Raw genomic sequence first — 15001 nt, 5'->3', positions numbered from 1 at the left:
GTTAATAGTTTGTCATTAGATCCGTACACGGTAAAAAGAAATCAACGTTCCAGTGAATGATTTTGGATCTTCTAAACTCACTTTTGAATAAATATATCTCGACAAAAGATTAAAGGGCATTTACACGATTGAATAGATAAACATTTTTTAATTATAATAATTGTTCTAAACCTAGCATACAATAATGACTTTTCAAGGATTAAGAAACATTTTGGCAAAATAAAATTTATGTCAAAGATCCTTCAACAAAATTTAAATTATGAATATGCTTGCAAGCGATAAAGTGATAACGATGAACACGCTTTACGCGCGATATACCATTCAACCCTTGTAGTGTGTAGCGTTGACACCTCAAAATACTTGATTTAATGGATGCAAAATCAGTTGGTACCGGATCTGTAATTACCAACGCTACCGGAAGTTCGGAAACGTACGTGAATGGACACGGCGCTGTTTCCATGCCCGATGGCCCATCTGCCGACATCGAAGGGGCGGCATCCGCCGACGCAGAGGGAACCGGTTCCGGAAACGAAGAAGAGAACAAACCTGCCGGCAGACGATGGAGGGGCCCGCCAAAGAACTCCAGTCGATACGGAATAAAACATTCCTTACAACGCATGGCAGTTAAATACACGCCGCCGAAAATCGAAGGTCCCAAAAAGCCGCTGCACGCATGCGCTCCGTGCGCTCGTGAACATCTGGACGTTGACGCTTCGAGTTACTGCTCCGATTGCAAGGAGAAACTGTGTTCCGGATGTAGCGCCCAGCACCGACGGTTCCTCGTGCTCAAGACGCACAAATTGGTAGGCCTCGAGGAGGCGCCGAAAGCGGAAGTAGTAAAAGTGGAGCGCATCAAACTGACAGAGACGTGCGCCACACACGCCAACAAGCTTCTAGATTTGTACTGCCGGTCACATGATCAGGTAACTGTTTCGTTAATAATCGGATTTGAATCCCGACCTTGCAAGCAATATTTTAAAAGGGATTGATCATGAAATATATTTTACGTTCATTATAACCCTAACTGTGTCTCGAATGGGGAAGTTATCAATAACTGGCATAATTGGTGATCAAACATAAAACCTTTTAATTATAGAGTTTTGGCACCGATTAATTGTGTATTTTACTTTCATTTAATATCATCGTAAAGACTTGTGTATGGTTAAGTATATGGTCATCGACCACTGTACTGAAAATCGCATGCTTCTATATTCAAATAATATAAGAAGCATAATTGTGTTAATTTGTTGGTCAATAACAAACCAGGCTAGTCTTGGACGACACTTTACGCACATGCATTAAGCCCAGTTGTCCTGCAACGAGAATGTACCGGTAACCAGTTGGACTCAAAAGCCTACCATTCTAGAATATATCTTTCTTGTTTAGTATTAATTTAAGCTGTTTTTTTTGTCATACAAGTATTCCATCTAAAAAAGGTAAGACTTGATTTTCGTTTCAAAGAGACGGCATTTAGATGGAAAACCCCATAACAGCGGAAAGTGTCGTCCCTGATGAACCCGTGCGGACTGCACTTTACGCACATCCAGTAAGCCCAGTTTTCACAGAACGAGGCTCTGATGAGTTGGGATCAGAGGCCTGTCAGTCCGAAACTCCCGTTTTATTTTCAATTTAACTTATTGGTTTAATCATACGAGCATTCCAGCAAACCCCATGTTTTCATTTCCTTCAGGTGGCGTGTTCGGCATGCATTGCTCTGTCTCACAAGGGATGCGGGGAACCAGAATACGTGAGCACCATAGCAGCAGATCTGCTGAAAACGGGGTTACAGAAAGTGACAAACGACGAACTGAGTCGCGTGAAAAAAGACATCTTCCTTCTCAAGCTTCGACGATTGGCTGATAAAAATAGATTCACTAAAGCAAAGGACGATATTTTAGTAACTATAGAGGGAATCCAAAAACAGGTGATGGAGATTTTTGATAAACTGGCACAAAGCGCCCGCGATAAACTAACCACTCATTTTGATAAACAAATGGGTGCTATCAAAGGTGATATTAAGAGTTGTGACAACGCAATTGCATCCCTAGAAGATAGCATTAAGAAAACAAAGGCTGAAAATGATGCGCAGCTGTTAATTAACATTAAGAGGGACTGTCGCGCAAGTTTGGAAATAGGTGAACAGGTTTTGATTAAGGTAACTGAAAGGTTGGGTCAGGAAGATGTTAAATTTACTGTAGATAATGGCATCTTAGAATGGCTCAGAAAGTTAACCGCCCTTGGTAAATTCGAACACGAGGTCAGTATTTATTCGGGGATATTTTTCGGTAAAAGCGACCTGGACCAAAAGAGTGATACGGAAAAAGAGAACTATGTGTTCAACAACTTGTTGAACCTTCCGAATGGTTTCACTATTGTGAGCGATTGGAAAAATAAGAGGTTGAAGATTCTCGACACAAATTACAATCTCCGGAACCATTGCGACACCCCCGGGGAGCCGTACGCCCTGTGCTCGGTGCAACCAAACATGATCGCCGTCACCCTCCGCGACGAAAAGATCATACAGTTCGTGTCGCTGGACAACACGAAGATGAAACTGGACAGGAAGTTTAAAATCGACGAATATTGTCGAGGGATAGCTTGTAAGAATAACCAGTTGTTCATCACATGCGGAGGAGGGGAGGGCGAGATACACGGGCAGCTGCGCGTGTACTCTCTACACGGCGCTCTCGTGTGCGTGTTCGAGGAAGACATCCAAGGGAAGCCGTTCTTCGGCCAACCCAAGGACGTCGTCATTAACGACGAAGGCACGAGATTTCACGTGGCCGACTTGAAGCGTGGCGTCGTTACAATCAGCCCGGAGGGTCGTCTGTTGTCGATTTTCCATGATCCCGGCTTGGTATCGCCGCTGGGGCTATGCATGGACGGAAAGGGGAACCTGTTCGTGAGCGGATGCGAGTCCAACAACGTCATCCAGTTCACGGGCGAAGGGAAGAAGCTGTCGGAGGTGCTCAATGAGACGGACGGGCTGACGCGCCCGCTGGCGATCTGTTGTCATGAGAGCGTGATTCCCCGTCTGGTCGTGGCATCGGAAGACTCGTGCACTATTAAGGTGTACACGCTGCAAGAGAAACTGTAGGAGCGCGTAGCCGTATTAATAATACCCATGTCTATTCTTTAAATAAAATGTTCTGAATTTTCGTTTTCGATCAATGCAAAACAAAACAAAACAAAACGATCACATAAGTTATAGGTGATAAGTGTGATTCAAGGAAAACCAATGGTTTCGCGCTAATATCTACAGACAGTAAGATAATAGTTGAAAAAGAAATTATTTGTGTCTTAAACGACTATAGGTTTCATGGCCTCTTTTTGCAATATCAGAATCTTTGTGTAATGTCCGTCAAATACTGTATGTGGCCGATAGCTGTTTTACAGTGGTAATAAACGTTTCTCAGGGCAATCTATACCGGTTAATATGCATAAATAACGACATCGCATTCGCATAATGAACAAATAAAAACGTGATTGTGTAAACACTTGCAATGTCTGCAAGCCATAGTTTGAACACGTGATTGTGCAAAGACATGTAATGTCTTCACGTCATGGTCTAGATCTAGATCATGTATTTAATTAATTCTCTTTTCGTCAAAGTGTTTTCTTAATATTTTACGGCCCATGCGTAATGCGTTTAGCACCACGCGACAATTAAATTCCGTTATTCGGTTAATCTTAGTTCATGGCGTAGATCAAATCGGGGGTGGTTCAACCGCACACTGCGTGCATCCAATAAAAACATTAAGAAGGTTCGGAGAAAAAAATGTATCGATGAATTTTCTAAAAAATACAAACAAGTTTTGTGTGTTGTTATAAATCATTATTTCAAACGTATCGTCAATTGTGAACGCTTTTACACTTTGATTGGCTCAACAAGACGTATTTGAGAGAAACAAAGAACAGCGCGTATTAAAAACAGTGGTGTGCAAATAATAACCCAACACCTTCCACCCCACCCCCAGTATCAATGCATTTGAAGAAATCTTTCTTTTTTGTCGGCTGGTCATTTGTATCTGATTTTTATTTTTTAAACTTATTAATAAAGTAGTTGTGCTTTGCACATTCATTTTTAAAGATCATAGTATTCGTTTTTCCGCCGGTTTGTTTCGGGTATTTGTACAGAGTATTATTATTTCGTAAGTTACATGAAATGTATTTTGAAAGAAAACACATCAATAACAAATTGATATTTTTTGTTGAAACGCAATGAAAATCATTCATTTAATTAATTTGAAGTAAACGTAATTTATCATTTTGTAAAGAAGCTGTTTTTTTTCGCTTAAACATAATTTATTATCCCCGTAAACCATTAACAACCTTTGCCATTACGATGTATTTTTTCTTTGTTTGCAAAAAAAATATTGCATGTATGAATCAATAACGTTCTGTGGAAAAATAAATAAATAACGTCTTTAATTGAATGTAAATGCGTAGATCTAGTCGAGAATTATCATGATGTTTTACGATATACTTACTAACGATGCATATATATATCTTGCTACATAAAGGTTGCCGTAGAATTTAGTTGAATGCTTCTTAACGAAACTTTGATATGTTGTTATGAAAATTCATGAGCTTAAATTATGTAAGAGTGTGTTTCTAAAGCAAAGTTTTCCTAAGCGTAAGGGTTGTATGAATACTGATCCGAACATATATTTCCTATAAAGAAAAGTTTAATTTCCCTTCCGAGAATATATGAGCCTCGCTCTGTGAAACTGTGATTTAACCCTTTACCACATAGATACGTATTTTGAAGCATGTGTAGTCCCTTAGAAAGTTTAATTAGTTAAAGACATTTCTTACTAAATTCAAGTTTTTAAGGCTTCATTCTCAACCCTTAAATACTGGTGAACAGAAAACAGCATAAAACCTGAGCAGACTGAGAGTTACTCCCAGGCTGTTCTGGTTTTGTGCTGTTTGCACATAGCCATTTTCGCTTTGCTTCTGAGTTGGTAACCGTGGTTTAATGCATGTGCGTTAAGTGTCGTTCAAGATTAGCCGTTTTAGTCCGCACAGACTAATCAAGGACGGCATATTCCGTACATGCATTAAGCCTAGTTTTCCCAGAACGAGGCTTATACTTTCTGACCATGATAATATTAACAAAGACGGGCCTATTAAATCGCTTGCGAGTTAGCTACGCCAATGCAGCAAGTTTGTTTGAATTATAACATCGCCCCGATATGCCCATTTGTATTAAGCATTGGTGCCAAATTACTTTAGTGCAAACTTGTGAATGCTATTGGATGTTTGCAGAAATGGAAGCATCTGTGCGCGTTCGTGGAAATTTAATTTTTATTTCAACAGTTATATTTTATTTTGTGTTCAACTTTGTGTCACTTCAAGGTTACATTCAACCTTCAAGTGAGTAATTGTGGTAAATATTGATTGTTTTGTGATTTAAAAATATGTATCTGTTTTTACTTCTATTGCACCATAAAACATACTAAACAATGGTTTCAAAAAGCACGAAATCACAAGAGTGTTGGCGAATTTTTTTTAAGTAGCTACATATACGTGTATAATCAATTATATATCGAGAATGTTTGAATAAATAATACTTTCTAAAATAATGATTTTCCAGATAAAATCTTAAAATTTCATGTTATCTAATGTCTATAGTGATTATATACATATTGTGCTGTGTCCAAAAAATAATAAGTATGACGTCATATCTCTCTGAAGTTTCGCTGACGTCATGCAATCACAAAACTGCGTCCTTGAGAATCTCGAACACGACCACAGGCGGCCTACTTTACATACGGACGGACACCTTCTACAACGTCGAGTCAACAGTGGACGGGGAGATGACGTACGATTGTGCGTTCGAGGACTGCAACATACAATGGGTACAATTTGCGCCGACACCCATTCTTAAAAGGGATGTGGGAATGACAATTTGAAAATTGCTATAGCATCAAGAAAGTTTACATGTTTTATTGTAATAAAACAGTCGAAATTATAATAATTACAAAACAAATAAGTTTTGTTGTTAATGGATAATCCTTGCTGTGAAAAAAATAAATGATTTATATTCAACTTATTTTTCATCCATAGATGGAAAAAAATTGATTTGTGTATCGCACTAGGAAAACGGGGCTTAATGCACGCGCGAAAAGTGTCATCGCAGATAAGCATGTGCAGTGCGCACAAGCTAATAATGAACGCCACTAACCACCGTAAAGGATTTTCACGATGTAAAGACTTCCTTTTTAACAAAAATTCCATACTAATGTTGTCTCTGATTAGCCTGTGTGGACTACACAGGCTAATCTGGAATGATACTTTACGCACACGAATAAAGCCCAGTTTTCCCAGAACAAGAAGTGGGGTCTATTTGTAAATCTCTTGCGCCTGAAATGTCTGGTGGTAGCAGGCGGGTGGTAGCGGGCTTCACTAAGGCCATAAAGATGCTCATTCAGGAGAATACAAACCATGTTCAACCTTTTATAAAAATTACATAATTACAAATATTTAAGTTTTGAGAGCCAATACATTTAATGAATTCTTTTCTAAAACATACAGAAATCTGTAAACAAGTAATGGCGTCTGATTGAATAGTTATCGTATGCGCACGGCATAGTTATCGCGTGCCCAAGTCAAAGTTATCGCGTTTGAAAGTCATATAAATCGCGTGCGCACGTGATAGCTAGAGCATAAGCATGTGGTACCTATCTGGTTGGTGTGTAATTGAGACCACACCAATTTGTTCAGTGGACAATATCGCGTGCGCACGTCATGGCTATCATTTGAGCACGTCATGGCTATCATGTATGCACGTCATGGCTATCGCGTGCAAACGTCATGGCTATCGCGTGCGCACGTCATGTGTATCATGTGCGCACGTCATAGCTATCGCGTGCGCACGTCAAACTAGTATGTTTATCTCTACAATATCGAGGCCTGTGTCGAATCTGGGTAAATTGGGATCAAAAACTAGGTCGCTTGACACAGCTGTATGACCACTATAGACGCCACATTTGTGACTCAATCTTGCTGAAACTTTATCAGCATATTTCGAAAAGCGGTGTCGAGGGTATTCTTCGATGCTATTCTGACAATCTCTATTTATTTAGTGTTATTTTGTATGTTATAGTGGTCCAAGTAATCACGATACCGAGCATATTAATTAGTTCGTGATTTAGGGCGAACTATTTAAGAAACTTATTTCAATGACGATTGCTTGTAACCCTTTACCACTCAGACACGAATTTTGGTCTGTTTATAGTCAATTAGAAATTCACAATTTAAAGACCTTTCTAAATACATTAACGGGCATTGCTCTTTGAAAATGGCTAATCAGGGACAACACTTTCCCTCTAAACCGGAAAGTGTCGTCATCGATTAGCCTGTGCGGACTGCACAGGCTTATCGGGAACGACACTTTACGCACATACATGAAACCCCCTTTAACAGAGCACGGCTCATTTATGTTTTGAAGGTTTCGTCTCCATCCCAAAGATACTGATGAGCATCATATAGCATGAAGCATGAACAGCCGTCTAGTTAGTCGCAGGCGGTTCTGGTTTTACGCTGTTTGCATTAAGCCATTTTTCCTTTTCTTCTGAGTCAGAAAGTGTTAAAATACATTTCTTTTATCAACCCAAAAACAGAACGAGAAGTTTAACATTGTCGTTCAGCGTCACGTGGTCTACCAGAGCGCTGATGACGTCGACCAGTGGTTCGTCTGCAGCACGGACTTCAACTCCATTAAGGCTTTCAGCATTGAATTCGGGTACTGAAAGATTTGAGCCGAGCTCTGGTAAATCGTTGCTGGATACTAGTGCTTCCCGCTTATATGGCATATTTTGTTTAAAGGAAGAGAGTTTTTAGTGAAAATCCATTTAAGGCGGAAAGTGTCGTCCCAGATTAGCATGTGCGGACTAAACAGGTTAATCTGGGAAGACACTTTTTGCACATGCATTCAGCCCGTTTTCCATTTCCTATTTTTATTACTTGCAAGAAATCACATTGTGTTTGATATCAACCGAGATTTCGTTCACGACTTAAATTGTACATTAATTAAAATGTTTGACGCCTTGTTATTTTGATCGCAGTTTAATATCTACAGGTAATGGCAAGCGGTTCGACGCACAATCCCAAGAAATTAGGTTTCTCATGAGAACCTAGGTTCTCAGAATGAGAACCTAGGTTCTCGCTTGAAGATTGCACGTGGCTTCAAGAACCAAGAACTCATTTGAAAACCCAGGTTTTCATGAGAACCTAGGTTCTCATGAGAAACTTAGTTTTTTGGGATTATGCGTCGAACTACTTGCCATATCCGTGGTTTTCATTTGGGAACCATAGGTTCTCATGAGAACCTAGGTTCTCATGAGAACCTAAGTTTTCAGAATTACGCGTCTTTAATACTTAATCCGTGGTTTTCATTTGGGAACCATAGGTTCTCCTGAGAACCTGGGTGTCCAGAATTACGCGTCGGACTAGCTCGTTCGTTTGGAATACGGGACACATATTATTCAGGGCGCAGGATCAATGGGATTCACATATGATTACACACAGGCTGGACAGAATGAAAACACGCCGTTAAGGACTTTATTTTTGCAGATATCTCAAGATATTGAAATATGTTTGCAAAGTCTTTAGTGCATAAGTTTTTCTTGTAGTGTGGGTCGATATCTTACGATTGAATTAGAAATTATTACACATTATCAATAGATATTAAACTTCTATTTATACCATAATGATTGCTTACTATATCACAGACATACTTTAAATAGAAAACTGTACAGTACAGTCGTTTTAGGCCCGAACAAGGGAACTGAATATCTGAAAATCATTTAATGCTGTAACATTGATTATGTAACGGTTGACCTGAATTTGTTTCAATTTTTAGTCTCAAAATAATATTTACAATTAAAGATGTATTTCATAAACAGTTATTGTTTTATTAACGTGTTCAGACCAATGTCGACCGATTACTTTACTAATTACTTCCTCAAGAATTTTCCTCCAAGTTTCGTTGAATATTAATTAGCATTGTCTGAACAATTGTTCAAAAAATGTTCTTGGGGAGTAACATTCACTGTTTCACGTCTATTACTTATCATTCTACACATATGCCGCCAGCGTGTACCGAGCAATGGGAGAAAACTGGAGGTTAATTATGACAAGCGGTTCGACGCATAATTCCAAGAAACTAGATTTCTCATGAGAACCTAGGTTTATGGCAAGCGGTTCGACGAATAATCCCAAGAAACTAGATTTCTCATGAGAACCTAGGTGCTCAGAATGAAAACCTAGGTTATCATGAAATCCCTAGTTTATTGGGATTATGAATCGAACTGCTTACCATATCCGTGGTTTTCATTTGGGAACCATTGTTCTCATGAAAACCTAGGTTTTCATGAGAACCTAGTTTTCAGAATTACGCGTCTTTAATACTAAATCCGTGGTTTTCATTTGGGAACCATAGGTTCTCATGAGAACCTAGGTTCTCATGAGAACCTAGTTTTCAGAATTACGCGTCGGACGGCGTAAACTTGCTCGTTTGGAATACGGGACATATATTATTCAGGGCGCAGGATCAATGGGGTTCGCATATGATTACACACGGGCTAAATAATATTTATTAATGTATATAAAATGTGTAAAAAACTTATTAAACATATATATGAATATACATTAAAATAAAAGTTAATAAGCACATGTGTCGAAAATTTCGAAATAAGCCCGATATTTAATACTGAAATCGAAAATGTCTGTACAGTCGAATTCGCCAGCATGTAAATCGTGCATGTACGATGTGAATCTAAATTTTGTTAAACGGTTCATTTAAAATTCCTGCAACGATATCTATTCATACGACACACGAACACTTACTAAAAAGACGAATGCTTCGGTTATTGCAGGAAAATATGTACGAAATTTCTTCGTCACAATACGCTCAAGGCGCTAATTGGTCTTTGCTGCATTTTATGAAATTCGTCTTCAATGTATAATTTTTCTTGCCTATTTTGTGTTATTGTAACATATTTTATCCATTTATTGCAATTTAACACATATAAAATGTCTTATAATCTCGCTTTAACGTAATTTGTTCCTTGAATAATGAATGTTTAATTTCTTTGCTAATTATGATAAGGTCATTAACCCTAGGACATTAATAATTTATCGTATAATTGTGTTTAGATATACAATGGTGTTAATACTATTGATCTATACATTTATAGTCATCAAGACCAAGAAAGTCGTATACAAATCATTTTGAAATGAGAAAATACCATGTTGTAATTGTAACTTTTTCTCACCGCTATCACAAGAACCAGAAGTTCGTTCGTATGTCGACGTAATGATTGATTTGTTAATGTTAGGACATTTCAGTTTAAACTAACTAGTGCTTACATTAAACGGTGTATATATAGACGTTAACATTTGCAATGTTAAAATTGTTTAGTTGTGACACTAAATATTGACAGAATATTTCCTTATTCCGAGAATTTAAATGTGGAACTATAAATCTTCCACTATTACGACAAACAGCAAACGTTGTCGAAGTTAGCTTAACTTTAATATATGAATAATTAAAGATAATACAGTTGTTGTTGTATATTTCGTAGCGAGGGTATAGAAGACAACCTGACGATGCACGTGCAGAGACCGGATGCGGTGATCATGTCGTTCGTCTCCGATGGAAAACACGTGCCCTTCGGAAGTGACGTCAAACTAGGAACGGAGTTAAATCTCCTGATTCACGTCATCAATAATGACAAAGGTTGGTCCGAATTCGATAGAAATCCATTAATAATAAATCGCATCTAACGGGCATAAGGTTACATGAGGTTTAATCAATATGTATGCATCCGTGATTCGATATTGTGCATTTTGCTTTTTTGTGGTTAAAAGCTATTTACGAATCTTAGACATGCATATTGTTTTAATTTTTATTTCCATTACAATTGTTAATGCAACATTATTGTGCGTTTAATCAGGGGTCCAGTTGATAGGTGTAAAATGCTTGAAATTATCCGTTTTAAAAAGAGATCATGTGAAAAGGAAATGAAAAAAAAAGGAACTAGTGGCAAGCAAAAATTTACGTACATTGTATAGTGGAAAGAACTGAATATTCGCCCTGGTCTTTTAAGCGAACATATTTACTGAATATGCAGTTTGACTATGTTTGAAAATAGAAATGAATTAGTGCTCACAATAACAGCTATCAAAAAGTTGATGGTGAGTCTATCATAAGTTAGTAATCATGAAAAAAAAATCGAAAAAAAAGTTAAGGTTTAATATGTCTCGCATGTTACAACTAGGGCCAGTTGCTCAAACCTTTGACGGGCAGTTAAGGTAACAGTCTATTTACTTTCGCGCCGAACAAAATTAACTGTAAACATGTTAATATAAAACATTTTTATTTTATTTTTGCAAACAAAATTGCTTAAAAGTGACACACATATGAAAGGGTTAATTATATTGTCACATAAATAACGTGGTCAATAAATCAACGGCTGATAGCTTAACTGGCCGTTAAAATGTTGACCTTTTGACCTCTCGTCTGCAGGAATTTTCGACATCCGGCCACGTGAATGCTGGACCTCTTCCATCCCGCTCTACTCGAACATGTGTGTCCTGGACTCGACGCTGTTCGGAAAGTTTGAGCGCATCGGACCGGGAACTATCAACAACACGTTCAGGATGTTCCGGCCCACCGCGATGAGCGGCGGCCCCTTTGAAGTGATTTTTACGTGCGTCCTTCAGGTCTGCATGTACGAATGCGCGCAGGTGAGTCTGTAATCATCATGATTTGGATCGAAACCTTAATCATTCACCTAATCTTGTTCATCATCATCATTATCATCATCATCATCATCATCATCATCATCGTCATCGTCATCGTCGTCGTCGTCGTCGTCATCCTCCTCCTCCTCCTCCTCCTCCTCCTCCTCCTCCTCCTCCTCCTCCTCCTCCTCCTCCTCCTCATCATCATCATCATCATCATCATCATCATCATCATCATCATCATCATCATCATCATCATCATCATCATCATCATCATCACCATCCTCATCCTTAACATCCTCCTCCTCCTCATCATCATCTTCTTCTTCTTCTTTTTCACCTTCATCCTCATCCCCATCATCATCATCTTCTTCTGCTTCTTCTTCATCTTCCTCCTCCTCTTCCTCCTCCTCCTCCTCATTCTCATTCTCATCCTCAATAGTATCAGTATACTAATCATCATCGTTAAAAGCAGGATTGTTATTATAAGCATCAGCAGTGTCAGCAAGCTATGTCAGTATCATAATCACCAGAACAATATCAGTACTTATTAATCAAACATTTATTTTGTACAGCCTTTGTGTGACGGGAACGCTATCACTAACACCAATGAACGTCGAAAGCGTCAAGAAAGCGGTTCTGACCCGCCATCCATGGTTCTTGGAGCAATGCTGCGGGCGTACGTTGATGGTATTGTAATGTTAGGTTTATATAAAATAGTATTAGGACATATTTTTGCAGAAAATTTTTTGGTGAAAATGATGAGCGGTAATTTTTTGGACTTTTTTATATATCACATTTGATTATAAACACTGGGATTCTAAGGCAGTGCCAGTTCTAAAAGTCTGCCTAAAAAAGGTCGTTTAAATGCCTCAAGTAAATACCAAAATCACCGTTCCATCTCCTCCAAATGTATTTCTGCGTGATGACTTTCAACAGTTCAAACGGAACAAGTTTTAATTCATAAATCAGGGAAAGAAGCATTTGCGTTAATTTAACATGTCGAATAACCTAATGACCAAGATACATGAGTTTATGTTTTTTTTTCATAATCTTTAGGGACATCAAATCGTTCGCATATCCATATGCGAATATTTATGATACATATACGCCTAACAGTTAAAATGTATTTTACCTAGGGATATGTTGAGGTCCGTAATTCTTTTTAAAGATAAATCATTTTAAAAACAGACAACTAGAAACTGATACAACTAACAGTGTTATTACTAAATCTATTGTTAGATCTACACAATAACTACGTTTTGTACATTTATATAAATGGGCCTTTTCAGGCGAACTCGTGGTGACAGAGGACATTCCATCCACCCCGGAAATCTGCCTCAGCATTTGGCTTCTCTCAGTCTGTGTAGTCGTATATGCGAGTTTCTTCCTCGCGTCCACTGCTGTACTCGTGGTCCGTTTTTACAAACTTCTTCTCCACAGAAAAAAATTGCAGACGCTCAGGGACGGAAACTCTCGAATGGACCCGAAAACCAATTCGGTAGTTTCCGTTGCAATTCATGGAAAATCGGCGTTGAACTCGTAAATAGTATATAAGGTGACGTTAGGAGTAAGGGCATGTTCAATCGAAGAGTGTCAAATATCACCATAGCAATGTGAAATCCCCTAGCAACCTGACGTCACATAACAAAAATGTGTCGAGGTAACGAAGCGTCTCGTAGCAACACAGCAAAAAAGTGTCTGATAGCGACAGTCCGTCGCATAGTAATGCTCGGACGCATAACGACAGACGTTTAATAAACAATATCGAAGGAATAAACTCAAAGATTGATCAGCTATTTACTTCTGTCAACAATTTAAAACACGATAATGAACGATTACGGCAAGATAACGAACATCTTCGGGGAGAAATGCACTTTATGAAACAAAAATTAGACCGCATTGAAAACCAGTCACGTAGGAACAATCTTTGTTTTAATGGCATACATGGAAGTCTACAAGAAAAATGGGACATTTCAGCAAAACAATGCTACGGGTAAATACTGAAATATATCTTACCTTAGAAAACATACTATATAAACATAAAATTGCATTTTCTAAATTTAAATGTTCTAATCACAAATTAAATATTGAGATTGGTAGACAATCAAATATCCCATTTGATGATAGACTATGTTATTTTTGTCTGGATAACAATAATATACGTGTTATTGATTGTGAATTTCATGCATTTTTCTATTGTTTTAAACACAGAGACATCCGTACCCAATATCTTTTTAATTGGTACCATGGGGGATGTTCAATATCTGATTTTTATTCATTAATGGGATCAAATAATGATGAAATTATCCATAAAGTCGCAAGTTTTGTATACCATCTGTTAAACAACATCAATTCATAACTTTGTATTTATATGTATATCTACATGTGAAACAACATCAATTTGTATGTTTTTTTTACTTATCTAAAAATGTATAATTAAATATGGATAGAAATAGTTACAAGTCAACTATGTGATTGTATAAAATGTGTGTATATTGTGTATTTTTGGGCCGGTGGCCTGTATTTACTTCAATAAAATTGTTTGAGTTTGAGTTTGAAGACAGTTGCATTGCACTCGATTTCCGTGACATGTTGGCGACGAATGCGACAAGGGCCGCAGCAAAAGCCGATGACCACGCGAGACTTTACTACGATAAATTCCAGCCAAAATATGTATCCTGCATACATACATGTATAGTAGCGCCGAACAAGTGGCTGTGTGTTCCATACGAGTGCAATGATAGTTCGTTTCAAAGTACTTTCTCCCCTCCCCTGCATCATCATCATCATCATCATCATCATCATCATCATCATCATCATCATCATCATCATCATCATCATCATCATCATCATCATCATAATCATCATCATCATCACCAAACGTTGAGTGTGTTCATATTACGTTCGCATATACATATATATGAATTGTTCTTATTGTGCAGATCTTCGATATGCTATGCTTATTAAACGATTAAGTACAGATGAAGGAAATTCCTGTCGGTTTGTTGAGTTTTTAAGTGATTAAGGAAGCAAAAGAATTATTCGAGAACATGCACATCTTCTTCAATATGGACAATCCATGGTGTCTAATTGAGGTTTCATTTAAACATACCACGTCGACTATTAAAATGGGCAAATATTATATACCGGTAAAACTAACCCGGCCGGCTCTAGCGCATTTCATTTGCATTAATGGTACGCTTGGATTGTGTCATGTATTGGCACAGATTTATTCGTGCATGAT

The 15001-nt window shown here is 38.0% G+C and overlaps 3 protein-coding genes across 3 annotated transcripts; all 3 read left to right on the top strand.

The window, feature by feature from the left end:
• Positions 1 to 329: 329 nt before the first annotated feature.
• LOC127847904 (uncharacterized) lies at positions 330 to 3097 on the top strand. The gene is made up of 2 exons (XM_052380134.1): positions 330 to 923; positions 1691 to 3097. Exons 1-2 carry the CDS (start codon positions 369 to 371, stop codon positions 3095 to 3097), a joined length of 1962 nt encoding a protein of 653 aa, XP_052236094.1. The 5' UTR covers positions 330 to 368.
• A 2141-nt stretch (positions 3098 to 5238) lies between these two features.
• On the top strand, positions 5239 to 11326 carry LOC127847903 (uncharacterized). The gene is made up of 5 exons (XM_052380133.1): positions 5239 to 5379; positions 5701 to 5864; positions 7629 to 7750; positions 10593 to 10747; positions 11289 to 11326. The coding sequence occupies exons 1-5, from the start codon at positions 5262 to 5264 to the stop codon at positions 11324 to 11326; spliced, it is 597 nt and encodes a 198-aa protein (XP_052236093.1). The 5' UTR covers positions 5239 to 5261.
• A 236-nt stretch (positions 11327 to 11562) lies between these two features.
• On the top strand, positions 11563 to 14193 carry LOC127848715 (uncharacterized). Its single transcript, XM_052381333.1, has 3 exons — positions 11563 to 11757; positions 12330 to 12444; positions 13047 to 14193. The coding sequence occupies exons 1-3, from the start codon at positions 11596 to 11598 to the stop codon at positions 13298 to 13300; spliced, it is 531 nt and encodes a 176-aa protein (XP_052237293.1). The 5' UTR covers positions 11563 to 11595; the 3' UTR covers positions 13301 to 14193.
• Positions 14194 to 15001: the final 808 nt, after the last annotated feature.

The sequence above is a fragment of the Dreissena polymorpha genome, chromosome 10, assembly GCF_020536995.1.
Source record: "Dreissena polymorpha isolate Duluth1 chromosome 10, UMN_Dpol_1.0, whole genome shotgun sequence".
NCBI classification, from domain to species: Eukaryota; Metazoa; Mollusca; class Bivalvia; order Myida; family Dreissenidae; genus Dreissena; species Dreissena polymorpha.
The sequence above is the reverse complement of the archived record's forward strand: the minus strand, read 5'-3'. Positions and strand labels throughout refer to the sequence as shown.

Bases quoted from the DNA above. Each gene is read 5' to 3' on its own strand.
- LOC127848715 (XM_052381333.1), top strand. From the start codon at position 11,596: ATGTGTGTCCTGGACTCGACGCTGTTCGGAAAGTTTGAGCGCATCGGA. The intron at 11,758-12,329 runs GTGAGTCTGTAA...TATTTTGTACAG, and splicing joins GCATGTACGAATGCGCGCAG to CCTTTGTGTGACGGGAACGC. The intron at 12,445-13,046 runs GTATTGTAATGT...GGGCCTTTTCAG, and splicing joins GCTGCGGGCGTACGTTGATG to GCGAACTCGTGGTGACAGAG.
- LOC127847904 (XM_052380134.1), top strand. From the start codon at position 369: ATGGATGCAAAATCAGTTGGTACCGGATCTGTAATTACCAACGCTACC. The intron at 924-1,690 runs GTAACTGTTTCG...CATTTCCTTCAG, and splicing joins ACTGCCGGTCACATGATCAG to GTGGCGTGTTCGGCATGCAT.
- LOC127847903 (XM_052380133.1), top strand. From the start codon at position 5,262: ATGTTTGCAGAAATGGAAGCATCTGTGCGCGTTCGTGGAAATTTAATT. The intron at 5,865-7,628 runs GTACAATTTGCG...ACCCAAAAACAG, and splicing joins AGGACTGCAACATACAATGG to AACGAGAAGTTTAACATTGT. The intron at 10,748-11,288 runs GTTGGTCCGAAT...TGTTACAACTAG, and splicing joins CGTCATCAATAATGACAAAG to GGCCAGTTGCTCAAACCTTT.